We start from the raw sequence: 26,860 nt of genomic DNA, 5'->3' as shown, positions 1-26,860 counted from the left end.
CCGCGGCCGCGTGGCCACGGGGTGGCAGGGCCGAGCCTAGAATGGGGGCGCATCTTAGGAGCCGCTGCCGCCAGGGGGCGGCCGGCAGGGGAGCAGCCTCGCCGTGTTACCGGGGACGGCAGGCTGCGGAGGCCGTGGGAGGCGGCCCCGGTGCCGTCTCTCAGTCTAGGGTAGATCCCATCCTGGAACACTTCTAGGCCCAGACTGTCCACGCAGCTGTGGGGGAACGGGGAAGGTGCGGCTTCTCACTGGAACTGAAGAGCGGGGGAACCTTCCCATCTCTCTCCGAAATCGCTTCCGGTGGCCACGCTCAGGGCCCATCGGGAACCGGAAGTGATTCAGCCGCCCTTTTCTAAGATGTCCGCTTGCCCGGCCTCTTCCGCACGGGGCCTCGCTGTCGTCGGACGGCGTCCCCGCGAGCTCGGCCTGAGAGAGGGAGGCGCAGCGGAGGCGAAGAGCGGGCAGGATGCTGAGCCGGCTGCAGGAACTCCGCAAGGAGGAGGAGACGCTGCTGCGGGTGAAAGCGGCGCTGCACGACCAGCTCAATCGGCTCAAGGTCGGCGACCCCGGGGCCTGGGGCGGGGCGGGGCCCCTCGAGGGGCCGCCCCCTGGGGGAGGGGAGGGAGGCCGAGCAGAGGCGTGGCCGAGGTCCAGGCCGTGGAGGCGAGTGGCCACGCCCCTCTCCAGCCCGGGCCGGGGGGCTCCGTCTCATCACCCTAATCAGATCAGGACTCCGCACCCTAACCCTTCTGGTACCCAGGGGTGAAACCGGGGAGCCCCCGACTTCTGCTCGTGCTCCCTTGGGCAAGTCAGAGAGCTGGGGATACCTGAACAAACACGCAAAGTGCATTCTGGGGGGGGGCGGGGCGGGACCACGAGATGTACACAGGTCAGTAAATTAAAAATACGTAAAAATATAAAACATTTTCTCCTGGGGGGCGGGAAGTAACCGCCAAGCCATCTCTGTCAGCCTCATTTTCCTTTCCTGTCAAGGGTGGGAACCCGCGGCCTCGAGGCCACCTGGAGCCCTGCCGCACTTGAGGACCGGACTCTAGGCCGCAGGCTCCCCACCTCTGACTAGACAACGGATCTCCAAACTAAGTGATCTCCTGGGAAAATCTCAGTACTCGCTATCAAGAAACATGACCTAATAGGGGATATAAGAAACGCATGTTCATCTGTTACTACCAGCCGTAATGCAGTCACTCCCTCAGGGGCCGTAAAAGGAATAGTTCAGAACTGCTCACTGCAGATCATTGAAAACGTCTTGGAAGAGCAGGCATTGGAATGCGATCCGGAGGGAGGAACAGGATTGCAGCAGATGGGGCGGCTTGGCAGTGATGTAGGGTGTTTAAAGAACTTGGGTAGACTGGGAGGGATCTCCCCATCTCAGCTAGAAAGCGCCCCCGGGCCCAGGGAGGCCGGTGAAGGTGCTTCTCTCCAACGTCATCCACTTCTGCACCTCTCCGGTCACTTTCTTAACGCCTTCCTATTAAGGCCGGAGTCTGTCTGGTCTGAACTTGAACTTGGTAGTTATCTTTCCCGTCTGCACGTCTTCGCTTGCTACATTGTTGCACAAGGATTGGCATTATACTTCTGCGTACTCCGAAGTGCTACATACTAGCGGAAAGAGTAAGGGGTTTGGAAGTCTGACTTTGGTCCTTAATAATTCAAGTCCCTTAATGGATTGAAGGACTTCATCTGGAAAATAAGGGAGTTGTAGATGATCTCAAAAGGTTCCTTCCAGTTCTAAGTCACCCATGCTCTCCCTCCTACACCTGCCAACACAAAAGCTACCTCTTCTTTGTGGTTCCTTGTTGCCTAGATCCAGGACTGGTGACACAAAATTTTAACAGACTAGGAGAAAGAGACCCGAGTCACCTGTTCCACTTGGGGATGTTCAGGCTTGGTAGTACTTGCCTTCATGTGAGCTCAGCTGCAGAAGCTTCTCAGGCAATTCAGTTTGAATTGTCCAGGGAGGGAGGTGAAGGGGGAGAGGGCACTACAAGGACAGTGCATGTCAGGAGCTTTGCTCTTCCCACCTGCTGGTGGGCAGAGATCGGTCATAGGACTGTTTCATTTCCCCTCCCTTAGCATACAGTGCGAGCTTTGTTCTTTCCTCTTCATTGTAAATAGTTTTAGGCAAAATGATCCAGATGTCTCATATTTTAGGTTGAAGAGCTGGCCCTTCAATCAATTATTAGCTCCAGAGATGGGGAAAGGATGACCCATTCTTCACCTCTAACAGAGGAACCAGAAAATGTAAGCATAAGCAAATGTGGGACTGTGGAAAAAACTGAAATTCAGAGTTAATGGTATAATTTTCTGCCTTTTGGTAATAAAAAATCAATATAAAATCACATTTTTGAGACTGAGGGACTTTAGAAAGTTATGAAGAATTTCATTAACTGCTTAGGTTAATAAACCAGTTAGTTTTTAATTTGCTTTTAGTCATTGCACAAACTCAGTCTTTACCATTTTTCTGATTGCTTACTCCCCTCTGTTCTTCTGTCATCACAGTTATTCTAATAATTCCAGACATAATGTTGTGGAAGAATATAATTTGTCATGTATCAAAGCTGTTGCCACTTTGGGAATGTCACATACACATTGTAATAAACATGCTAGAAAGAGTGACCAGACTCAGTAACTTCGAGGAGTTAATTTCTATGGATACCTTAGATACCAAGCCATCCTTTGGATAGCAATATAGTTTAGCTTCAGGATGGGACAGAAACGGACCCTCTCCCATCAAATGACCTGAGATAATCATTCAGCAAGCATTTATTAAACAGTACATAAGTACTAGGCCCTGGGACATTTTGCTGGAATCATCTGTTTCTTCTTTCATAAAAGATATGTGTTTAATAAATCTCAAATCATTCAGAAATAAGGCTCACGAGCCTTAGTCTGCCTCCTGTCATATAACCTACCGAAACTTATGTTTGTTATTAACTATTAACTAAAACATTTAATCTGAAGGTATTTGAGGAAATGTAGGGATGTGATTATACTCTGTGAATCTGATTCTTCAGTGTCTTAAAGATAGAGATGAGAAAAAAGTCTAGTTTTAAGACCTGGCATTTTTTTAAGTGTTTGGTTTTTTTAAAAAAAAAAAATATTAATGTGATCTCTGGCACATCAGCTCTTGGTGCAGGTAGACAATGAAACTTCCATCAATCAAACTGAATTGCAGCTAAGCACAAGAAACCGTGCTCAAGAAGAAGAGGAGGAGGAAGAGGAAGAGGAAGAATCCGATTCCTAAAGGAGAAAGGCAAAAATCAGAATTATTTATCTAAATTAACTTTAAGATTCATGAACTTTCTCTGTTCATAGAAACCATTCCATGGCCTATTAACAGGGAATGAAGAACTCTCAGAAAAATGCACTATTAAAATGACACTGTAGCCCACTGAAGCTTAGTGTTGAGTTAAAACAAAAACTGTCTGCAGGTAGGAAATTCAGGGATCTACATTTTACCATTGGAAAAAAAGGTCAAGTTCATATAAGTAAGTTATATTAGATACGTGTACATTCTACAGATAAAACTCCATGTGACGTTCTATTGAATTATTCATGTATTTGCAACCAGAAAAGTTTAAATGTTAGCCAGCCTTTCATATTGTTCTAACATGTAAAGACATACTATTAAACTCCCTTATGCACAGAGTAAGGCCATGTTCTAAGTTCTAAAATCTAGAAGATGGAAAGGGGAAGAAAAGGTATAATGGGATTCAGCTTCTCATATAAAAAGCATAAGCTCTTTAAATGCCACTCTGAGGAACACAGAGTACACGATATGCTGCTTGGTGTGGTTGTGAGCATATCTTAGTTTGAATTACCACACTGTGGGGTAAAATGTGGTCAGAGTAAATTTTAGGTAGAAAATGCTGTCTCCAGATACCAAAGAAGAGCCAAACCATGTTCTTGTAGAATACATATTATAATAATAAAATTTAATTGTTTTAAAAATTACTTTTGTATTTAAGAAAATGTGCCATTTTTAAAAAATGTTTTAGGATACACTTGAGTGGATTTGTTTTTACAATAAAAAGAAAATGGCTAAAGAAATAAGGCATGTAAAAACTTCTCATTTGTGGTCAAGATTCATTTCTGTGCTTTTTCTTCTCACTTAGGATACAGTTAATTTAGTTGTTCAAATTTGCACAGCACAAGTAACAAAACATAGCAGCCCCAAACACAGAAAAACCACAGGCATTTTTGTGCAGTTTTTCAACTGTTCCCAAAACGACTATGTATACAGTTGTAAAATCTAAGTCTTCATTAAACAAGAAACCCCTCTCATAGGAATCAGAAACTGAACCAAACATGTTTCTTTGAAAACATTATCTAATGTTAAATTTTAAAAGTTATTTTCTATTCACTTTAGTCAGAACAGAAAAAAGTTTTGAATGAATTCTAAATATTGGGAACCCAAACTAGGAAGACTGCATCAGAGAAGTGCTTGAGGGTATAAATATTCTTAGTTGCACTAAGATAGGGTATGACTAGAGAAAACTAAACTTAATCAGGGCCGAAACTCATCTTGATCGGTGCTTCAGTGATTGCTGCCAGTGAAAGTAATCAAGGATTTATGATATAAATTATTGCCACTATGAAACCTGAAAACTGACCAGAATATTTAAGTCAATTCATTGATGTAGTGTTACACCTATAAAAAACTATTTTTCATTTTCTAAAATGTAGCAAGAAATTTAAACCATGAACATATGTCCTTTTTTTAATAGGATCACAAAAATCTCATTCAAGTTCTCGCTCTAGCATCTAGTAGGTCAGGGATCAGTGTACCAGAAGGTATTTCCCAGATTGTTTTTCATCTGATACGGCAGAAATCCCCTTTGTCAAACGTTTTCATTGGCTGCGCAGTTTTACTCTAATGGAGAAAAATTTAAAAATGAGGGAGGAAGTTCAGGCAATGTCTTACCATGCAGTCAAAACCCAAACTTAACCATTGAAAGAATCATTAAAAACCTCAGAAGGAATAAATTGCCAGGAATGTAGAAATCATTCGTCTTTTGGTGACTTACTGAGAGCTATAATATAAAATTCAGCTTGTTCCCCTGTGAAGAGCGTTAGCACATTACTGAAAGTATATACAACCTCTTACCCCTTAGTGCCATGAGCATGATGTTTTTAAGAGGTCAATTCTCACATTTTTATATGACAAAAGTGCTGTAAAAGTCCGTCCTACTGATGCCAGTAAATGAGAAAAGGTTTTCATTAGTCATTTCAAAAATATCTCATTCCTTAAGTTGGTAGTTCCAAATAAATGGTGGGATGGGAATAAGGAGCAGGTGAGGAAGGCTATGCTGTATTCTTAAACATGTATCTGAGTGTTCTAGAGCTACGGTTTTCATATAATTAGAAAATAACAAAGAGATACAAGTCCGAAGAGCCACTATACATAAACACCTGCACCCTGAAGACACTGATAAATTCTAGAAGATAAAAGAATGCTCCAGCTATCTGTTATAGCCACTCAAACACACGTGTTATACTGGGGAGGGGAATGGGAAGAGAAGACTGAAGAGCTAGGTTCCCAAGGCTCAAGCAGATTTGTCTTGAGATTTTTTTCCCCCGGCCATTATTTACTTTTGAAAAGAAATGAGTGGGTGTCCAATTGACTGGGACAACAAGGAAAATAACAAACACTGGATGGGATACAGGAAGACAGGTACACTGATGCACTGCTGATGGAGCTATGAACTGGAACAGTACACACCCTTTGACTCTGTGATTCACTAAGTCTGTAGCCAAAAGAGACCAAGGAAAGAAGGACCCATGTGTACAAAATATTTACAGTGGCTCTTTTTGTGGTGGCCAAGAACTGGGAACTATGAGATGCCTAGAAACTGGGGAATGGCTGAACAACGTATGCTATGTGACTGTGATGGAACGCTGCTGTAACAAATGATGAAGCTGAGGGTTTCAGGAAAACCTGGGGAGATTCATACGGACTGATGTAACATGAAGTGTGCAGAAGAACCAGGAAAACAGCATATACAGGAACAACCATTGGAATCAACTCCGAAAGACAGTAAATAATCAACATAACTAACCAACTGCAACTTCAAAGGACTCATGATGAAACATTCTATCCACCCAGACAGAGTTGATAAGAGTGCAGACAAGTGCATTTTCTTCTTTTTTTTGGTACATGAATAATGTGGGAATTTGACTATACGTATTTGTAATAGATTTTGGTTTTTCTTGCCTTGAAAAGGCAAGGTGGGGAGGGGAGAAGAATGTGAAAGTGAAAATAAAGTTGAACTGAATTAAAAAGAAAAGTGGGCAGGAAGGACAAATAAGGTCCTTTCATATTTCAAGAGGAAAGCTATTGGAAGCTGCTTATTTATAGATAAGGGTGCATGGTAGGAGAGATTTTGAACACTGCTGCAATCATTTTTGATGTGGCTTCTAGAAGCACAAAACGACAGGAAGGCACCCAAAGCAGCAAGTTGCAAGCTGTTTCTTGGTCCAACACTTCCTTGCAACGCTTCCTATTTTCACCTACCTTCCCACATAAAACGGCTCAGCTAGGTTTAAGAAACGAAAATGATCATTTTCCTGTCGAATGATAAAAACACAGAAATCACTACTTTTCAACTCTTCTTTTAAACTTGATGATATATTTATTAGAATAGGAGATTAGATTTGTTAAACATTCGAAAATAAAATGGTTAAAAGGATCTCCATACAATTTTTAGGCACTATACACACAGTTGTCTTACAATATATTCTGTAATTGGATTAGGAGGAAGATAAATCTGATGAACTTTAATGACTTGATCCATTGGTGACATTCGAAAAAAAACCCCACTATTTTAGAAATGCCAGTCAAAAATTAAGAGACATACGCCACCAAACAACTCTGAATATTCTACAGAGAATATTTTAAAAATAAATACAGAAATATAGCCACAAGTCTCTAAGTCCTCACAGCAGACTGACAAAGCCCTGGCTATTATGGCAGTGCGGGGCTCTGACTTGATTTAGGGGAAAACAGCTGGATTCTACACAGAAAGCAAAAAGATTACAACACCGTGACATCCACTTTCTAATGCTTGTTTTCATAGCAGCAAAAGCATGCTTCCCATGCACTGCTTGTGAAGGACATCTCAAGGCTCCTCCCTTCCACTTTCAGGAAAAGAGGGTAAAAAGCCTTGAGAGAATGAAGTACCAAGTGTCAAAAGATCACCCCCTCCCCTCCCAAAAAAAATCACAAGGTCAGCCAGCTAAGGCTGAAAGAGCAGTGATGCAAAGAATATCCACTGTCATCAAAATGTCACTAACTCAACATTGCACACTTTTGGGGATCATTAGCACAAACAAGAAGCCCCCAATGCAAAGCCAATTCCAAGAGAGTAATCATAATTAAAAAAACAAAACAGAATTTGGCACATGCTATATGTTCTTCATCCTTCTTCACAGGGTAAAGCACATCTGAACAGAGAAAGCATGAGAAATAGGACCTAAGGTAGCATCATTTTGCACAACAGGGTAAGGGAGTTGCCTTTCTCCAGCTTCCCACAGAAACACGTTAGACACCAGCAGCATGAGTTGGTGTGCTAGGCTGGTTAAGGCCTATGGTGGAGCAAAGCCAGCCTGCAAAATCGACTTCTTCGGCATCAGATCTCTTGATAAAAGCGTGAACCTGTATGTGAGAAAATGTGGAGAAGAAGCAACATTAGGTCAGCACTGAAAGTTCAGGTTTGGTATGTGTGAAAACATATGCATTATCTCTTTTTGATACAGTAAAGACATGGAAATCAAGGGGGTATCTGTGAATTGGAGAATGGCTCAACCGATTACGGTGTATGAACATACTGAAGAATTTCTGTACCACGATAAATGATGAAAGGTATGGTTTCTGAGAAATCTGGGAAGACTTACAGAAACTAATGCAGAGTAAAGTGAACAGAGCCAGAACAATTTATTCCATAACATTGTAAAGACAAACAGTTATGATCAATGTAATGAACTATCATGATTCTAAAGCAGTAATAATAAAGCATGCTGCCCATTTCCTGATAAAGTGGTGGACTCAAGTTGCATAGTAAGACATTTCGTTTTTGGACATGGAAATGTGAGGATTTGTTTTGTGTAACTATGGACATATGTTACAAATATTTTTTCCTTCTTTTTATTTAAAGAGATCTTTATTAAAGGGGGGATGAAAAGAGGAGGTCTAGGGAACTCTCCGAAATGGGAACAGAAATTACAGACAAGCAGGACAGTTTTAAAAGGTTCATATCTGAATCAATTATATACCTTAAAAGAAAAGTAAACTCTATGTAACAAAGATTGACAATTTCCTATATAATCCTCTCCTATCCTGTAAGGTATATAGAAATGTGTCATTTTATTTGGTACTTATTAAGTTCAGAATAAGAAAAATTATTTTTATCAAGAAGAATAAAATTCAAAAGGAATACAACAGTTAAGATGATAAATTGAGCTTTTTCAAGCTTACTGGGTCTCCCACCCACTGCTACTCGTTGAGAATTGGCTCAGGAAAGTGAAGGAAGATGACTATGGCTATGAATGGACTAATATACATGCTACAAAACTCCCCACCATCACAGGAAGTAGATGAGACCATCTTTCAGGTCAACAACCTTTTTTCCCCTTCAATACTGCCTTTAATTTAATTTGGATTCTACCTGCCCTGGCCCTACCCTTCCTTAGGGGTAATAACAGTATTAGTGAGAAATCTACTAAGATTTTACTTACCATAAGCTGCTTCAAATCAGCTCTTTCTGCTGGGTTTTTTATTAGGCTTAAAAGAAGAGCAAATGAAAATTATTTCTCTTTGAAGGTAAAAAAAGTTACCAGTCTCTATAAAATTAACCCCCAAAGAATAAATTATTAAGCTCAATATAATGTGCAGTGTGATTACCTTATACAAGTCTTATAACCCATGACTTACATAAACCCAGAAGCCCATGGGAGAATAAACCAGAGGGGAAACAGGCTATGGCGCGTTACCACCGAAAAAGCCAAATCTTGAAATCTTACAGAGGAATATAGTCCAATACTAAAAACCAAACTCTTTAGAATACTTTCTAAGAATAAGAAGCCAACTTACCATTTATTCACAAAATCTTGAAATTCCAGACTAAAGACTCCACTGGGCAACTTTGGAGGAGGCTGAAAGACAGGATACAACATCAGACCTAACTCTCCAGAGTGGTCACTGAACCCTCCCACAGGCTGGTCCTTAGTAAATTATCTCTTCTATCCCTCTGCCTTAGGGAAGGCTTACCCCAGAGCTATTAACAAAGGTAGGACACAGTTCAGTCTCCCTGGTGTGATGACACCAAGATAGTCCATCTTGTTGGAATCAGGTACCCCACTGCACATACTTGGTGGGAAGATGTTTAGCAGTATAATTAATGGTGATTTTGACCTAATTTGCTAATCAGTGACAGGAGGGAAGCTAGATCATCTTTAACAGTTCTAACCATATATAAGAAAAAAAGTTTCCTAAAAATATGTGTCTACATGGGAAGGGGACGTAGTTATCGTAAACAAAAAAAGCCACCACACATTAATTCTATGAGGGGAATGGTTTAGAAGAATGTTCCTCAAACACTCTAGGAAAGGGGTCCTTACAAGGAAAGCTTTTTCTGATCTCCAGGAAGATCATCATGTTCAGACGATCTTGGCCCGCTAGTATTTTTAGGAACGACCAAACTGAGGCAAGGATTTTACAATCTCTTACAATCTCATCAGCAAGGAGGCCTAGAATTTTATTATCAGAGATAACAACGTATGAGCTAGGCCATTTCTCCCTATCCCTATTTCTTCCCTACCAAGGAAAGGAAGACTTTTTCAAATTCCCTAAAATTATCCTAGTTACATCCAATCAACTCCCACAATCTGGCCCCAACCTGCCTTTCAATCTTCTCTCTCACAATTTCTATGGCCAGACAGGTCCACGCTGCTCTTTACTATTCGCTAAGATGCCTTTCCCTCCCTTTTCTTCTACCAAATTCATTACCTGACTATCCTTCAAAGTCTAGCTCAGGGATGGGGAACCTTTGGCCTCCAGGCCTTCTAGGTCCTAGGCTGGGTGTAACCTTTTGACTGAGTCCAAGTTTTACAGAACAAATCCTTTTATTAAGGGGATTTGTTCTCTGAAGTTTGGATTCAGTCAAAGGGCCATACCTAAGGATCTAGAGGACCACATATGGCCTTTGGATACAGGTTTCCCTCCCCTGGTGGCTCAAGTGCCACTTATTCTCTGGAGTCTTCTCCACCTTCTCCTGAAGTGCTCCCTCTCTCCTGTGAACCATTCATTTGCCACTTTCCATACATACTAAATAACTACAATAATCTTACTCTGATGTCTCACTGTAGCATGCAAGTGACCTGGGCTGTCTAAGGTTATGCCAGAATACATGCTGTCAGAGTCAGTACAGACACAGCAATGGAACCAGTTTAAATATGGATGCTCCATCATGAGATAATAACTATTTGGTCACGGCAACAGACAAGATGGACAAAAACGCAAAATGCCTGTGGTGATAATGAGAGAGTGGTGGGAAAAAGGAAGCAGAGGTCGCTAAGGATCACTAAGTACAAACAGGAAGCTGCTGATAACAGTCTTTGTCTAATGCTCAGTATGGAGTGTGGGTTACTAGCTAGAGTGTCAGACTTGGGAGTCAGAAGACTTCCATCTGAACCTAGACCCACTCTCAGAAGCTGTGACCCTGGGGCTCAGTGTCCTCATTTGTAAAGGACCCAGACTCTCGTTCTAACTTCCCTGTCAGCTCTAAATCTACGATCCTGCAGTGGCATGTCAACACACTACTGCACAAATGGGACGACATCCCACATGAACACTCTCATTATGAAAGAAACCAGAAGAGAGAAAGGAGATGAAGCTGCTAAATGAGAGGAAAGCTTACATGTTCTCTTTGGAAAAGTGACGAAAAAAATTGGTTTCATTATGTGGACAAAGGCAACAAACACTCAGTCACTTCACCTGGTAGGGCTCACAATGAACGTAAGAAAACAATATCACCATGAAGATTAATTGCAGGTTACAAATGATTGTGGATCTGTTTCAAGGGATGAAGAAGCACAGAAATTCCACAGAGTATTTGACCAGATCATTCAAGTTAAGTAAATACATATATTTTATCTTTAATTTGAAAATGGGAATGGCTGTGGTAGGACAGAGAGGAGGAGAAAAAGATAAGGGTGGGAATCACAGCAGACATTATCATAGTTAGGAAGAAGTGTATGATTCAGGCTAAGGGTTAACCAGGCCCTTTGTTTTCATCCTTTTCTCCCTTCTATATTACCTAACTTTTGGTCATTTAATTGCTTGTTAGCACTTCTGCCAGGAGAAAAAAGGATATGAAATGTTACACATGCTCAACAAACATAAGGTATTTACAGTAAAAGGTATTTACAGTAAAACATCTAGTGACAAAATGCACAGTGAGCTAGGGGGATGGAGATCATATAGTGAATTTTAACCCTCAGCAAAGTAAAGTAGAAAATGGTTTTGATTTCTTATTGCTAAAAACATCTCTAAGACTGATGCGAATGTCCACTGTCAGTGTAGCCCAGTGACTGATATGTGTCTTGAAAGAGGCATCCCCACCACTGCCCAGGCCTGTGGGGAAGTAAGGCATTAGGCTGAAGAGGCACTGGCCTGGGACACACCCAGAGAGTTGTTTTCTGAGAGAAGTGATTATTTCTCTCTCATATTAATAATCAATTATTGAATTAGGTCCAAGATTTTTTCAGAAGCCTATTCAGTCTTTGAAGGACATGGCTTATCATAAGACTATATTAATTATCTTAACTATCTTGTTCAGACCCCACCCAGGTGGAGAGGCCCACAGTGCTCGGCTCCATCTGGGTGGAGGTAATTTCTTTCAATAAATTGCCCAAGGCAGAGGGTGGTTTGGAAGTAGATGACGTGATCAAAGTCACGGCCCTTAGCACCTCATTAGAACAGATCCAACTCTGATTATAATATTCATTCTTTCTCATTATTTGTTAACTAGTCAGAGTTAAGTGCCACCTGAGGAATGCCCACCCTTCTAAGTGCATATAAGCACAGAATGAATTGCATGAGGGGTCTTGGGCATTAGAAGGTGTCACTGACACCTTTTATTAATAATATCCTAATATTATTAATAAAGAAACCATGACTCAAACTTCTTAAACATCCCATTTCTAAATAAAGTTACTGATACCAACTTATTCCCTTCTAATTTATCTCTTTCCAAAGTTTAGCACAACTTAATCAGCAGTTTTAGCTGGGCAAGAGTTCTGTATAACTGAATTTTCACTGTATTACTACTTTTTTTTTAAAGTATCATCCTTGTGAAAAATCACATCAGACTGGTAAGAGTTCACTGGGACCTGAAAGGAGGAAAGGTTGAAGAACAAAGGTAAAGGAGGGTTTGGGATTCTCCAAAGAATTCAGTTATCCACAGTCCATACCCACCCCGATTAGCACAGCTCATGAATTTCATTTCTTGAGCCTCAGGGGTGGGGAAACTGAGGCCAAGAGGTCCTCAAGTGACCCCTTTTGACTGAATCCAAACTTCAGAGAACAAATCCCCTTAATAAAAGGATTTCCTGTGTAAAATTTGGATTCAATCAAAAGGCCACACGCACCCAAAGCCCTAGAAGGCCACATGATTCTCACCCTAACCATAAATGACCTCGAGGCTGCAGGCTCCCTACCCTATCCTTCACATATGGGGAACAGGATGGCCCTGATCTAATCAGCAGCTAAAGGATCAGAAGATTATATGATGAGACTGAAAGCTGAAACACTAGTGCTTTAGGTTGTTTCCCCCATTTGTCACCCACTTCCCTTGAATGCCTATCATGTGCCAGTACCAGATGGGACAGGAGTTTGGGAGGGAATCAATGCTGTCATGGTGACAGATCAGTTCAAAACCACTATAGACTCAGAGTCAGAAGATAGAATCACAGAGTAAATGCATTTTAATGTGTATCTACAGCATCTCCCTCCACTGGACAGAAATCATTAATTCGAGCTCCTTGGAATCTGGTGGTGGAATGAGATATTGTCCAATTGCCAAATCTACCAAAGAAAGCCCCATGCTTTAGTTAGGGGCAGTCAAGTAGTACAGCGGATAGATAATGCAAGGCCTGAAGTCAAGAAAGACCTGAGTTCAAATCTGGCCTCAGATACACAGTAGCTACATGACCCCAAGTAAAGCACTTAACCCTATGTGCCTCAGTTTCCTCATTTGTAAAATGAGCTGGAAAAAGGAAATGGCAAACCACTCCAGTATCTTTGCCAAGAAAACCCCAAATGCAGTCACAAAGAGTCAGACAGGACCCAAACAACTGAACGACAACAAAAATGGCTAGACACAAAGTTCAGGCCATGATGAAATACAGTGTCACTGCAACGACCGCATGATTACTGGTCAGTAAAGACTAAAGCAGATGAATACATCCAAACGGAGGTTGGGGGTAAAACCCAGCACAGAAAGGCAGGTGTACAGAGCAAAGCTCAGTCATTACCAACTGTCTCTTGTGTCCAGGGGAGGAAAGAATAGCCAAAATTACAAAAGAAACCACTGACCAGTGATTCTAGGTGCAAGTTCCCTTTCATCCAGGGTAGCCAGAGCTTCTGCATAAAGTTTAAATTCTCACTGACATGTTAGGCCTTCATAATCAGGCCCCATTCTAACTATCCTGTCTTTATGGAGCACTTCTGGATGTCCTCCTGGAGGCTGGTGGGGCAGTGCTGAGCACAACTGGGCTTTTACTTTTGGCTCTGCTGTGTGGCCTGCAGAACCACACTGGGAATCTCTAGAGTCCACTCCAGATGATCTATGGTTTATAAGACACTACCATTATTGACTAGAGATGTTCTATAGGTTTCTTATCTGGAAAGAATTCTAGAATTATCGCCAAAGAGTCTAATTACTTCCAAAATAATTATTCAAGAACCAAGTCAAGACTGCTGAGCAGAACTTCAGCCTGCCCCAGACATCAACAACTCAGTATTTACCTAGTAGTTATTTTGTCCACTGCTCCCACTTCCCCAAACCCCAAGACTTGGGAAATCATGCTATATTTACCTCATTGACTATGTAATCCAGCAGCTCAAAAATCGCCATAGGTGGTCGGCTATCCATTCCATAAGCTGCAAATTTTAGAAAGAGAAAAGTGGGTTTATCAGATGAAGTCACTTATCTCCCTGGGTAATGTCCCCCTTGATAATAAAGACAAAAGCAAAGATTACAATACAGAACATACCTGTCTCAAGGAAAGGATGTTGTCAAGGCAAAAATATGAAGGGGAAAGAACATGGGGGGTGACAGGATGGCACTCGGAGTGGAGAAAGAGCTTTCTATGTAATAGGGGGAAAGACTATTTAGTGGACTGAAGATATCATGGGACAACAGTCCTCCCTAGTTCTCAAACAGAATACTTCTCTTCTTATCCAGGATCGCTCTCATCAGATGGTAGGACTCACAGCCACTTCTACTTCCAAGGTCAGAGAAACTAGCCTCAACTGTGACCTTTTTATGCCCTTCTAGCCACATGTAGGCTCCTGTGGGGTACATGAAGGACTACTCTCATGAAGACAGAGATTATGTCAATTCCATCAGACTGGGAGATCTCTCTACAGCCCTGGGATTTGTCCCTGCTCTGTCAAAAAGTAAATGAAGAAGTTTCTGATAGGCCAGAACCTTCCTTAATATCAGGTCCATTTGTGACCTAACTCAAATTCAGTGTTCTTTGCTTTGCCACATTACCTCATGTTCTCATAAATAAAGGGACTGGAATAGATGTCCTTCTAGGTCCCTTCCAGCTCTATGATCCTATGATCCTTAGCCTGTCACTGCCGATAGACTTGATGTGATATGAATATAACATTTATTTTTGTCTCTCAGTGACTGCAATGACATCTAGTACATAATAAACATTTAGTATGTCTGCTGAGTTGTCGGAATGAAGCCAAAGCCAGTCAGAGATTCCCTAATTCCAAGCAGCTATTTCTGGGAAACTTACAGCTGAGAGGCCTCCCAGGAGTTCTTGGCCTTGGTGACGTCTCAGGAGCATCTCCCTCCATTGGACAGCCAAACATCAGTTCTAGCTCCTTGGAATCTGGTGGTGGAATGGGATATCGTCCAATTGCCATCTCCACCAAAGAAAGCCCCATGCTCCAGATGTCTGACTGCACTGAGTAGTGAGTTCCCTGGAGTCTTTCTGGCTGTATTAGAGGGGAGACAGAGAAACATCATTGTCATCGTGAATAATAACATTAATAATTTTATGAAATATCCTAGTCCTAGTGAGGGAAGTGCTAACCCCAGAGACCAAAGATCTACATTCCCACTACCCCTACTCTCCTCTCTATAGCCAAGTATTTGACCTTTGGTTTTTATCTTTTAAAACTTCCCAGTCCCAGGTCAGGGAAGAGAGCTTACTTAAACAAGAAAGGCACACACGTTTCTGTAACCAAGTAAAAGGTCCTTCTCTGCTGCTACCCATTGATGTATCCTGTTCTGTTCCTCCTTTAATGATCTTCAACATTCTAACCTGGCTGTCTTCTCAAACTGAAACACTCTGCTCTCCTAATCCTGATTGGTCTCCCCAACTCTGGTTCATTACTCTCCCTAACCTCACTGTTCTGATTTGCTCCACTTTGGCTCAGCTGACCAGCAGAACATCAGTTACCTGCCAGATGTGTACCTTGACCATGGCCTCCCTAGTCCTGCACACCCACCTTGCCCTTATAACACCTCTTTGCCAATGGCCACACCATCTTAAAAGGTTAGAGTTATTATGAAAAGAGTCACGCTGCCTGGCTTTTTCAGATGTGTTTGGGTCTCAGAAGTGACAAAGTTCACAAAAATTCACTAGAGGGGCAGTGCATTGCACTGGAAGAAAGGCTAGACGAGGCTGAATGAGTCAGGTTCTAGATCAGCTCCTCCGTGGACTTGCTGTGTGAAGCTAGGAAAGTCACTTTCTAACATCTCTGAATCCTGGCTTCCTCACTGGTAAAATAGGGTTTAACATCTGCCCGACTAAATTCACAGGACTGCAGAAAGAAGTAACACACTAGAGCCCTCCCTCCCCTAAGAGAATGCAAGTTCCTTCAGGGCACTGTCACTGTCTCTGCATCTTCAGCATTTAATACAATGCTCACTGAGGTACCTGGGAAGGCCCTTTAAAAGAACACACCACCAGGAGGCAGTGTGGCACAGTAGAAAGCACTAGACCTGAGTCAGGAGACTTGATTTCAAATCCTGCCTCAAAACCCTTAAACAGCTCTATCATCAGGAAGTCCCTTTAACTTCTCTGAACCTCACTTTCTTTCCTGTATAATGGGAATAAATAACACTTGAAATACATAGGTGATAGGGATATTGTGAAGGAAGCACTCTGCAAGCCTTTATATGCTATTACATAAGCACACAAATTAAAAATGAAGTTTTTAAATCCCAGAAAATAATTTTGCATTTTGACAACAAATTATCTTTTTGCATCAGGTCCCTCACAATTCCTGTATGGTATTAGCTATTCAGAGACTAAGCAAATAACCATGAAAATAATGTCATCAAGTAAAAGATAAAAAAATGGTTCAACACTTGGTCAGTAAGGTTTGAGGAACTACAGTAACACAAGTGAAGTGATGAAGGAGAGCAGTTGTGTGAGTGAAAAAGATCTGTAAGAGATGTTGTAGAGATCAAACCACAAGACTAGGCAAGTGGTTAGATATGTAGGAAGAGAGCAAGGTGCCAAGAACGACACAGAGGTTTGATACCTGGGTGGCTGGAAAGACTAGAGTGCTCTGCATAGTAAATCTGGGGGAAAAAACAATGAATTCCATTTGGGACTTTTGAGTTTCAGGTTCTAATAGGCCATCCAGGTAGAATGGTTACGTAAGACAGGAGTTCAGGAAAGAGACCTGGATTGGATATATAGATGTGGGAGTCATCTAAATAGAGTTAACAGAACACATGGACACTAATGAGGGGATCAAGTGAGACGCTAGAGAAAGAGCACACCCAGGACAGAACTGCAGGGTATACCCAGAATTAGTGTAAATGAAATAAGATCATGAATTAAGAAAAAAATAAAAATCCATTCCTATTAAAAAACACTAGAAAACAGAATAAATGGAGCTTTTCTTAAAATGGCAAGTACTAGCTATCTAAAACCAAAAGCAATACTGGAAAGCATCTACACCATACTTTCAAACCATGACATGGTTATGGAAAAAAGCCTTTCCAGTAAGATCAGAGGTGAAGCAAAGATATCCATTATCACCATTAATATTCCATGCTGCACTAAAAATGCTAGGTATAGCAATAAGACAGGAAAAAGAAACTGAAGGAATAAGCACATGCAAAATGATCACTTTTGGGCAGATAATATGATGGTATACTTAGAGAATCCTAGAGAGTGAACTAAAATGCTAGTTGAAGCAATTAACAAGTTCAGCCAAGTTGCAGCATAAAAAAATAAACTCATACAAATCATTATCATTTCTATATGTTACCAACAAAACCCAACAGGAAGAGATAGAAAGAGAAATTCCATTGAAAATAAATGCAAACAATGTAAAACAGTTGGGTGTCTACCTGCTAAGGAACACACAGGAATTATATGAACACACTTCATGCATATAAGGACAAATCTAAATAACCGGAGAAACACTAAATGCTCATGGATAGGCTGAGTCAATATAATAAAAATGATACTACCTAAATTAATTTACTTATTCCATGCCATACCAATTAAACTATAAAAGAATTACTTTATACAGATAGAAAAAAATCAGACAACTCATCCAGAGGAACAAAAGGTCAAGATGATCAATTAAAAAAATGTGAAGGAAGGGGGACTAGTAGTACCACATCTCAAAGTATATTAGAAAGTGGTAATCATCAAATAATTAGGTGCTAGACAAGAAACAGAATGGCTGATCAAGATGAGGTATACAATCTATAGAAGCAAATAAACATAACAGCTTGAAAAACCCAAAGATCAGAGCTTTGGGGAAAGATCTCACTATTTGACAAAAATTGCTGGAAAAATTATAAAATAACCTAGCAAAAACTAGATACAGACCCCAAGATAAGCTCAAAATGAGTACATGATTTGGATATAAAGCATGATATCATAACCAAATTAGGGAAGCATGGAAGAAACTACCTGTCAGCTCTATGGATAGAAGTGCTCATGACCAAACAAGAGATAGAGAGGTTCACAGGAGGTAAGATTGATCACTTTGATTCCATAAAATTAAAGTTTTTGCACAAACAAAACCAATGTATGTGCCAAAATTAGAAGCAGGAAATTAGGGGAAAAATTTTGTAGCAAATTTCTCTGATAAAGGTCTCATTTCTCAAATATATGGAGAACTGTGCAAAATTTATAAAAATAGGTATAATTCCTCAAAAAATGGTCAAATGATGTAAATAGGCAGTTTTCAGATAAAGAAATCAAAGCTGTCAATGGTCATATGGCAAATACACTAAATCACTAATAATTAGAGAACTACAGATTAAAACAACTCTGAAGTACCACCTCACATCCATCAGATGGCTCAGATGACAGAAAAGGAAAATGAATCAAGACACCAAGGCACTGCTGGTGGAGCTATGGACCTGTCCAATCATTCTGGAGAACAATGTGTCACTGTGCCCAAAGGCTATTAAACTGTGTCTACCTTTTGGCACAGCAACAGAGATCCAAGAAAAGGGAAAAGGACCCATATGTACAAAAATATTTAAAGCAACTCTTTTTGTGGTGGCAAAGAACTGAAAACTGAGGAGAAGCCCATCAACTGGGGAATGGTTGAACAAATGATGCTGTATGCATCTAATGGAATTCTACTGTGCTGTAAGGAATGATGAGGGGGGTAGTTTTAGAGCAATCTGGGCAGACTTTTATGAGATGAGCAGAAACAGGACATGTATACATTAACAGTATTATTTTAAAAGAAATCAACCATGAAAGATTTAGTAACTGTGGTCTGTATAATAATCCACTAGAATTTCAAAGGATCCATGATTTAAAATGCTCTCTATCCGTGTCCGGGTGGAGCACTTTTGAGGGATTCAGAATATATAATGAAGCATAGTTTTTACCTCCTTTCTTTCTCTTGCTTCCCCCTCCCACCCCCTGAATAAAGCTAATGTAGAAATGTTTTGTGTGACTTCATACGTATAATGGGGTGGGATAAGGGAGAAAATTTATACTGAAAATAAAAACATAACTTTTTTAAAAATATAAAAATTAGATGGAAAATATTTTAAATGTAATTGGGAAATGTTTGCAAAAAATAAAAATATGTTACAACATTAAAAATACCACTTGTTATATGGGATGATTTTCTGGGAGGGGGGAGGGGATACGGGAGAAACTGTGGGATGTAAAAAACAGGCAACATCAATAAAAACTTAGTTTTTTAAAAAAGAATCTATTAGGGAGAAATAAAAGGATTTCCTTCCTACAGTAAAAGGCCTAACAGAGATCAGAACCAGTCAGCATGGCTTCTGGCTGCTTCCTCTTCATGATGGCACAAAGGAGCAAGGTAACAGAAAATAAGGGATAGGGTAGACTTTAAGGAGCTGAAACTGGAACAAGGACAGGAAGAGAGCAGGTATGATGATCTGTAAAATGCAGGGGTGGAGGAATAAGGCTGGGAGCAGTTATGCATAAGGAGAGACTGAATTAGACTGTGATTAAATAATTCTCACCCAACTATAGTGGATGTTTATTCTGTTTCATTGTGCATTATAACAGCTTGTGTATTTCATGGATCTTAGAGCTATACCTAATGGAACACCTAACTCAAACAGAGATCCTCTTTGTACATGTGTTTTTTCATCTCATTCTTTCAAGTGTTTTCCCTGAGTATACTGCCAAGTCCCCAAAGGCAGCAATTGTGTGGAACCTTGCTCTATGGTCTCTTTGTAAAGCAGCAATCCTACCCCCCAAACCAAGAACTCCCAAAATCAAGGACACTCTCACTCAATACAGGGCTCTGGTTTCAAAGGGTGTGATCAGTTGCTGTTCCTGATGAAGAACCCTGGTGGGGCCAGAAGCCTAGACAAATTAACCAGCCGTCCATACCGACATATAGGACCTTGTGCCCACGAAAGAGTTAGCCATGGAATCAATCAGCTGCCCACTGACGCCAAAGTCACAAAGCTTGATTTCACCACGTGAGTTCACCAAGATGTTGGACGGCTTGACATCTATGGGGGAAAAAGAGAAAACTAGAAATATAATAGTGAAGAAGCCAGACCATTCCAAGGTGACCACCACTGCTCAAAGGACTCCAGACTCTCAAGGACCTCGGTGGCATTCCTAAAATCAACTGTCAGAAACAAAAATGAATATTCTGTGTTACCCTCCCCCAGTTAGTCTTTCAGCAGAAACTTCTGAGAAATAAGATAAGAATCCTTTGTTTTTATAGCTCTGTTGAGAAGTCTGACTCAAGGTTGAAAGACCTAAAGGAAGGAATCCATTAATTCTAGCAGAAACATGTCTACCAGCTTTGTTTTTAAAAGCATTACCGTTAATGAGATAAAGTATCTGTTGTTTTTTTGAAAAATATGACGGAGACTATTTTCTCTTTTGTTATATTTTGTTTTGCTTCTTCTCATGGTTTCTCCATTCCTTTTAATTCTTCTATGAAACATAACTAATGTGAAAATGTGTTTAATAAGAATGTGTGTGTAGAACCCATAGGAGAGTGCATGCTGTCTCAGGGAGAGAGGAGGGAGGAGAAAATTTAAGACTTATGGAAGTGATTGTTGAAAATTGAAAACAAATAAATTAACTTTTTAAAAAAAGACTGCCTTGAAAAAAAAAAAGAAATAAAAATATGAAGAAAAAAATCAACCAGACTGCCTGACCTTTTCTTCACTGTTTTTACTGGGATAGCCCTTTCTCACTTGTCAAAGCCCCTTTTACATTTATGTCATTCAGTCAAGGCAGGCAGAGTGTTATCCTAGCTCTTGGCTCGCCTCAGGCTTCCCTATGTCCCACCATGCTACTGAAAGCCAAGGAGCGCAATAAATATGCCCAGACTAGTCTGTTTTACATGGGACCAGAGAGTAAGCTCCACATACAGGGTGTCTCAAATGTCTTAGTACAATTTTAAGCTGAAATAGTTTAAATATCTACCTGCATGTGGCACCTATGGTTTTATTATATCTCCCATACTCCCAACATCTACGTCTTGCTTCAACATCTAGGATGTGAAGCAGCGTTAATTTTGCAATGAGTCAAAAAGGAAAACAAGAACCCTGGTTAACCAAGTATATGGAATCTACTCAGTAGAAACACCGACAATATACATACATCATCCAGGCCTAAGAAATCACAAAATCAAATCTCACTTCTAGTGCATAACTACCAGTTAACTCTACTAGAAAGCAGATCAATTTGGGTGATACAAAAGAAATATGAAGACTGTGGAGGATCCTCCAGGTGGTAATCTAGTTGGAAAGATAGGAGAAGTGTTAAATAATGGGATGTTGACTCAGTACAAGAAGTATTCAGAGAAGAGAGAGGGGTTGGGCTGGATCAGTAGGAAAGACTTCTTAGGGAGCTAAGATTTGAGTCAGACTTTGAAGCAGACGTTCTTAACCTTTTTCATGCCATGGCCCCTGTGGCTGTGTAATCAAGCCTAGGGACAGACCCTTTCTAACAATGTTTTCAATGCATAAAATAAAATACAAAGGCTTACAAAGTAAACCAGTTGTAGTGAAATATAGTTATAAATAGTTTTTAAAACACAAGCTCATGGACTGACGTAATAAAAACCTCAGAAGGAGGAACAGAATTTACATTTTATGGATGCCTTTTGTTTTTCCTATCACAGTAGATTCTGCTATGTACCCCTCTCCACCGTTTTATCCCGAGAGGAAACAAAGAAGTATACTATTATGCAAAACCAATCTACCCAAAGGGATGGCATGCATATGCAACATCCCATACCTGGAGTTCACCAGCCTCTAGGACAAAAGGAACAAAGAACATTGATTACATCTCCGGTGAGGTCTACACTGGTGGGCATTATAGCTCTACAACACTTAGTTTCACTTTTATTTACATGTTCCATCCCTGACCCCAAGGAACTTATATTCCATCAGGAAGGAGCACTCACGTCGGGGGGAAAACAGTGAGACCGTCTCAAAGTGTGTAACTTAGACACAAGCAGGAGATAAGGTGGTACAGATAAGATAGGAACAGACTATGGAGCCTGGCGTGCCAGGCAAGGTAGGTTAGATTTGAAACAGTAAGCAATAGAGAAGCCTTTTCCAATGGTCTTTCGGTGGCTCTTTTCTCTCTCTTCTCTCTCCCTTGGCAGTCTCACTTGCTCGCATACACTGTAGTTACTCCTGAGGAGGACAAGCTTCCCACGTCTTTATCTCCAGTCCAGGCCTTACTTTTGAGATCCTAACACGTTTCCCATTGCCTGCAGGGCAGCTGTCCCACCAGAATCTCAAACTCCCCATTTCTAAAGTGAGTTCATTATCTTTCTTCTGAAACCAGCTACTCCTGTCGGTTTCACTTCTATTCACTTAATCTGCCACGTCTGAAACCCTGTACTTCTCTGATTCTTCACTTGTCTCTCACCTCTCACATTCACTTACCAAACCCTACTGATCCTACCCTGGAATCACATCTCACATCTGTGGCTCTGTCCCTGTCTCTCTCTCTCTAAATACTTGATAAATACTTAATAAAATGCAAGGATACTGCCTTTCTCCTCAGTCACCTGAGCTATGGAAAGTAATACATGAAACAATTAGAAGATACTGCAAAACAGTATGTAACCAAGTATCAAACTGCATAGTGAAACTATACAATTCTCCCTTGTATATTAATAAATAAAAATTAGCATCCTTTACAGCAGGGTAAAGGTTGTTCACAAGGGTGTATATAAGTCACATGGTAAAAAGGAAGTCTCCACTGCCAACCATATCTCCTCTGCCTATACCTTTTTTCTTGATAAATTAAATCTGACTCATAGCTAACTATTACCTCTAAGCTGATGACCTCAAATGTATTATATCTGACCTTGGTCTACATATAGTAGAGATCTAGTTGAATACTCCATCATTTCAAACAAAAACTTATCAGACAAAGCCAAATTACTCACTATAAAAATGTTAAAACAGGAAGGAACCTTAGAGATTACTTAGTCTAATCTTCTTATTTTACAGATGAGGAAAATGAGGTCCACAAGGGGCAAGGCATTTGCCCATGGTCAGTTTAGATGGTTAGTGGCAGTGCTAGGACTGGGTCATCCCAACTTCCAGATTCCCAGTTCAATGCTCCCCACACCAACTTTCCCCTGTGAAGGTTGCCACAATTCTCTCATCTAGGCTTGAAACTTTAAATTATCTTTGACACATTCTTCTTTCTTATCCTTTATAACCTATACCTAATAACCCAATCCTATCAAATCTATCTGGTGCTACTTCAAGTTTTCAACAGCTCACTACTTAGATATGTCAATCAGCCTCTAACTTGGTCCTTTCCCCACACTGGCTCAATCTATCCCATACACTACTAACATAGTAATCTTCCCAAAATATAATTTTCATCTCCCCCATTTGCTAAGCTGTAATAGGTCCCCACTGTATACAGAATACAGTCTAAACTTCTGCAGCAGAGGAATTTGGGTAGCAAAATTCTCCAATCCTACTCCTGTCTTAAATGCCACCTTTGTACCAGGCCCTGCACTAGGGAATCAGGGACATAAAGACAAAAAAAAAACCAAACAAGTGTCTACTCTCATTCAATCATCAAGTTTTTATTAAGCCAATTATAACAGAACAGCAAAGGCAAATGACAAATGTAGGAGGAGAATGTGGGAAAAATGAGACATCAATGCACTGTTGGTGGAGTTGTGAACTGATTCAACCATTCTATAGAGTAATCTGGAACTACGCTCAATGGGCTATAAAACCATGCATACCCTTTGACCTAACAATACCAATACTACATCTGGTATCCTAAAAGAGATTAAAAAAAGAAGGAAAAGAAGCTATATATTAAAAAATATTTACAGAAGCTCTCTTCTGTAGTCAGAGAATTAGGAATTGAGAGGATGCCCATCCACTGGGGAATGGCTGAACAAGCAGTGTATGTGACTGTAATGTAATACTGTTGTGTAGTATTATAGAAATGCTGAGCAGGATGCTCTGGAATGACTTATATGAGCTGATGCAAAGTGTAATGTACTGTGTACAAAGTAACAGAATTATTGTAAGACGGTCAACTGTGAATGACTTAGCTCTTCTCAGCAGTACAATGATCTAAGACAACTCCAAAGGACTTAGGACGAAAAGTGCTCTCCATCCCCAGACAAAGAACTGATGGTGTCTGAATACAGACTGAAGCATCCTTTTTTTACTGTTTTTCTTGAGATTTTTTTTGTTTATGTTTTCTGTCACAACATGACTATTAAGGAAATGTTTTGCATGACTACACATGTATAAGCTATACCGAACTGCTTGCCTTTTCAATGAGGGGGTAGAGTGTGGAGTAAGCAAGGGAGAGAATTCAGAAATCAAAGTTTTAAAAAACAATGATAAAAATTATTTTTACATGTAACTGGGAAAAAATAAAATACTAAAAATTTTTTAAATCACCAATTATTAACACATTCAAATCATAATAAGACTTTCAAGGCATACAAAGGATGAACCATCTCTATTCTCAAAGAGCTTCTACTCTAACAGGGAAGACAACAAAGACATCTGTAAGTATAGACTAAAATAAATGTAAAGAGAATAAACACAAATTGGTTAAAGATAGGAAGGGCGCTAGCAATTAAGGAGATCAAGACAAGATTCATGTAGAAGGTCATGGTTGAACTAAATCTTGAAGAAAGAGACTTTCTAACATAAAGGTGAAGAGGTGATGTATTTTGAGGCATAGGGAAGGACCAGTACAAGGGCAAGGAGACAGGAGATAGAGTATTCCGTGTGAGGAACAGGATAAGGAATAATGGCCAAAGAGACTGAAAAGACAGGCTGGGTCCATATTATGATGGCCTATTTTAAAAAGCTAAACAAAGAGGTTTGTATTTGATCCTTGAGTTAACAGGGTACCACTGGAGTTAACTGGAAAGTGACATGGTCAGATCTATACCAAAGGAAACATCACCATGACAGCAATAATGAAGGGCAGCTTGGATTAGGACAAACTTGAGGAGGAAGTTGGCAGTAATTAGAAGGTTGTTGGCAGTAATCTAGGGCAGAGGTAATGAAAGCCTGGACTAGTATGGTAGCTGTGTTGAATGGAAAGAAGGCAGAAGAAAGAACAAGATATATGTGAAGTAAAGGAGAATGAGAAGCCAAGGATGATACCAAGGTTACGAACCTGAGTGATTAGCAGGACAGTGGTGCCTCCAACAGAAATACAAGTTCTGAAGAGAGGTGGATTAAAGGAGAAAGATGAGTTTTGCTTCAGCCATGTTGAATTTGAGATGTCTCCAGGAGATGTTGTTTGAAAGTCACAATTGGTGAGGTGGTACTTAAGCTCAAGAAAGAGACTAGGGGCAGGATATAGCAGTGTAGAGATGAAAATTAAAGCCATGGGAGTGCTATGGGTCACCAAAAGCCTGTTGTGTTCACCGTTCCTCTTTGAAGAAGACCATGCCATCAGAGAAATGATGACATGACTTGCACTTGCCTTTGTTTTGAGTGAGGGAGGGCTGTGCAGGTCACAGCCTCATTTTCTCCTCCTGAGCCATCTGGGTCCAGTGACCAGATATTCATCAGGATGACTGGAGATGGCCCATGATGCAAAGGGAGACCTTAAACTTTTAGGTTAAGGCCTTTTCAGGTTATCACTTAAAGTGAGGTAATGCCCATTCAGTGAATACTTTAAGAAGTAGTCAGGGAATGGCCCCAAAAGAAAAAAGAGTTGAAAAAGAAGACAAGAGGGCAAAAGGACAAAGCTTTGGAAGTAATACCCACATCTGGATGATGATTCAGCAAAGCAGTCAGAAAGACAGGAGAACCAGTAGAAAGTAGAGTCATGAAAATCCAGAGGAGAGAGATTCTGGGAGGAAGGCATGGTTAATAGGGTCCAAAGCAGCAGAGAGGCCAAAAAGGATGAAGACTGAGAAAAGACCATCAAAGCTGGCAATTAAGAAATAACTCGTAACTTTGGAAAGAGACATTTCAGTTGAGCGATAAGGTCATAAGTTAAATTGCAAAGAACTGAAGAATGAGTAAAAGAAGTGGAGGCAACCAATATAGATAGCCTGTCTAGGAATTTATGTGAAAAAAGATGAGATCCAGGATTGACAGCCTAAGGGAACAGTGGGATCAAGTAAAAGTTTTTAAGAATGGGAAAGACTTGGGTATGAAGGAAGGCAACAGAGAAGGAAACAACAGATAAAGAGAGGTTGAAGATTGGGTGTAGGGGGAGCAGTGACTATGACCACAATCTGCTGGAGAAGGGATGAAATCAAGGACACATATAGGAGAGCTGGCCTTAGCAAGGAAAAGAGCCACCTCAGTGTCAGACATGGAAAAAAAGGAGAGTGGGAGGCGATGTCAAGAAGTTTGGAGAAGAGAAGGGGAGAAGATGGACATCATGTCAAATAGTCCTCAGTTTTCTCTATAAAGAATTGAGGTCCTCGTTGTGGGGGGTGGGGAGAAGAGGAGAGTATTTAAGGGGCTTACAATTTTCTGAGAGGAAATTTTACACACACACACACACACACTATAGAATCCTACTGTGATGAGAAGACCAATATATGCAAATTGAAGAAGATAACAAAGCCAAAGCACCTACATTCAAAGCTTTCAAGAAAAATATGAATTGG

General features: G+C 40.6%; 2 protein-coding genes across 3 annotated transcripts in view; one reads left to right on the top strand and one right to left on the bottom strand.

Moving 5' to 3' along the window:
- Positions 1 to 318: 318 nt before the first annotated feature.
- Positions 319 to 4,071, top strand: SNAPC5 (small nuclear RNA activating complex polypeptide 5). The gene is made up of 3 exons (XM_072614703.1): positions 319 to 556; positions 2,173 to 2,262; positions 3,146 to 4,071. The coding sequence occupies exons 1-3, from the start codon at positions 467 to 469 to the stop codon at positions 3,263 to 3,265; spliced, it is 300 nt and encodes a 99-aa protein (XP_072470804.1). The 5' UTR covers positions 319 to 466; the 3' UTR covers positions 3,266 to 4,071.
- Positions 4,072 to 6,630: 2,559 nt separating this feature from the next.
- MAP2K1 (mitogen-activated protein kinase kinase 1) overlaps positions 6,631 to 26,860 on the bottom strand; it is a 100,629-nt gene continuing 80,399 nt past the window's right edge. For both annotated transcript variants that reach the window (XM_072614654.1, XM_072614663.1), the window contains 6 exons: positions 20,131 to 20,255; positions 15,052 to 15,253; positions 14,115 to 14,179; positions 9,110 to 9,171; positions 8,755 to 8,800; positions 6,631 to 7,675 (listed from right to left, as the gene is read on the bottom strand). In XM_072614654.1, coding sequence (XP_072470755.1) covers positions 7,562 to 7,675; positions 8,755 to 8,800; positions 9,110 to 9,171; positions 14,115 to 14,179; positions 15,052 to 15,253; positions 20,131 to 20,255 — 614 coding nt within the window. In that variant the 3' untranslated portion in view covers positions 6,631 to 7,561. The remainder of the gene's footprint in view (positions 7,676 to 8,754; positions 8,801 to 9,109; positions 9,172 to 14,114; positions 14,180 to 15,051; positions 15,254 to 20,130; positions 20,256 to 26,860) is intronic.

The sequence above is a fragment of the Notamacropus eugenii genome, chromosome 1 (assembly GCF_028372415.1).
Source record: "Notamacropus eugenii isolate mMacEug1 chromosome 1, mMacEug1.pri_v2, whole genome shotgun sequence".
Taxonomy (NCBI): Eukaryota; Metazoa; Chordata; class Mammalia; order Diprotodontia; family Macropodidae; genus Notamacropus; species Notamacropus eugenii.
This window is presented reverse-complemented; position numbering and strand designations above follow the sequence as displayed.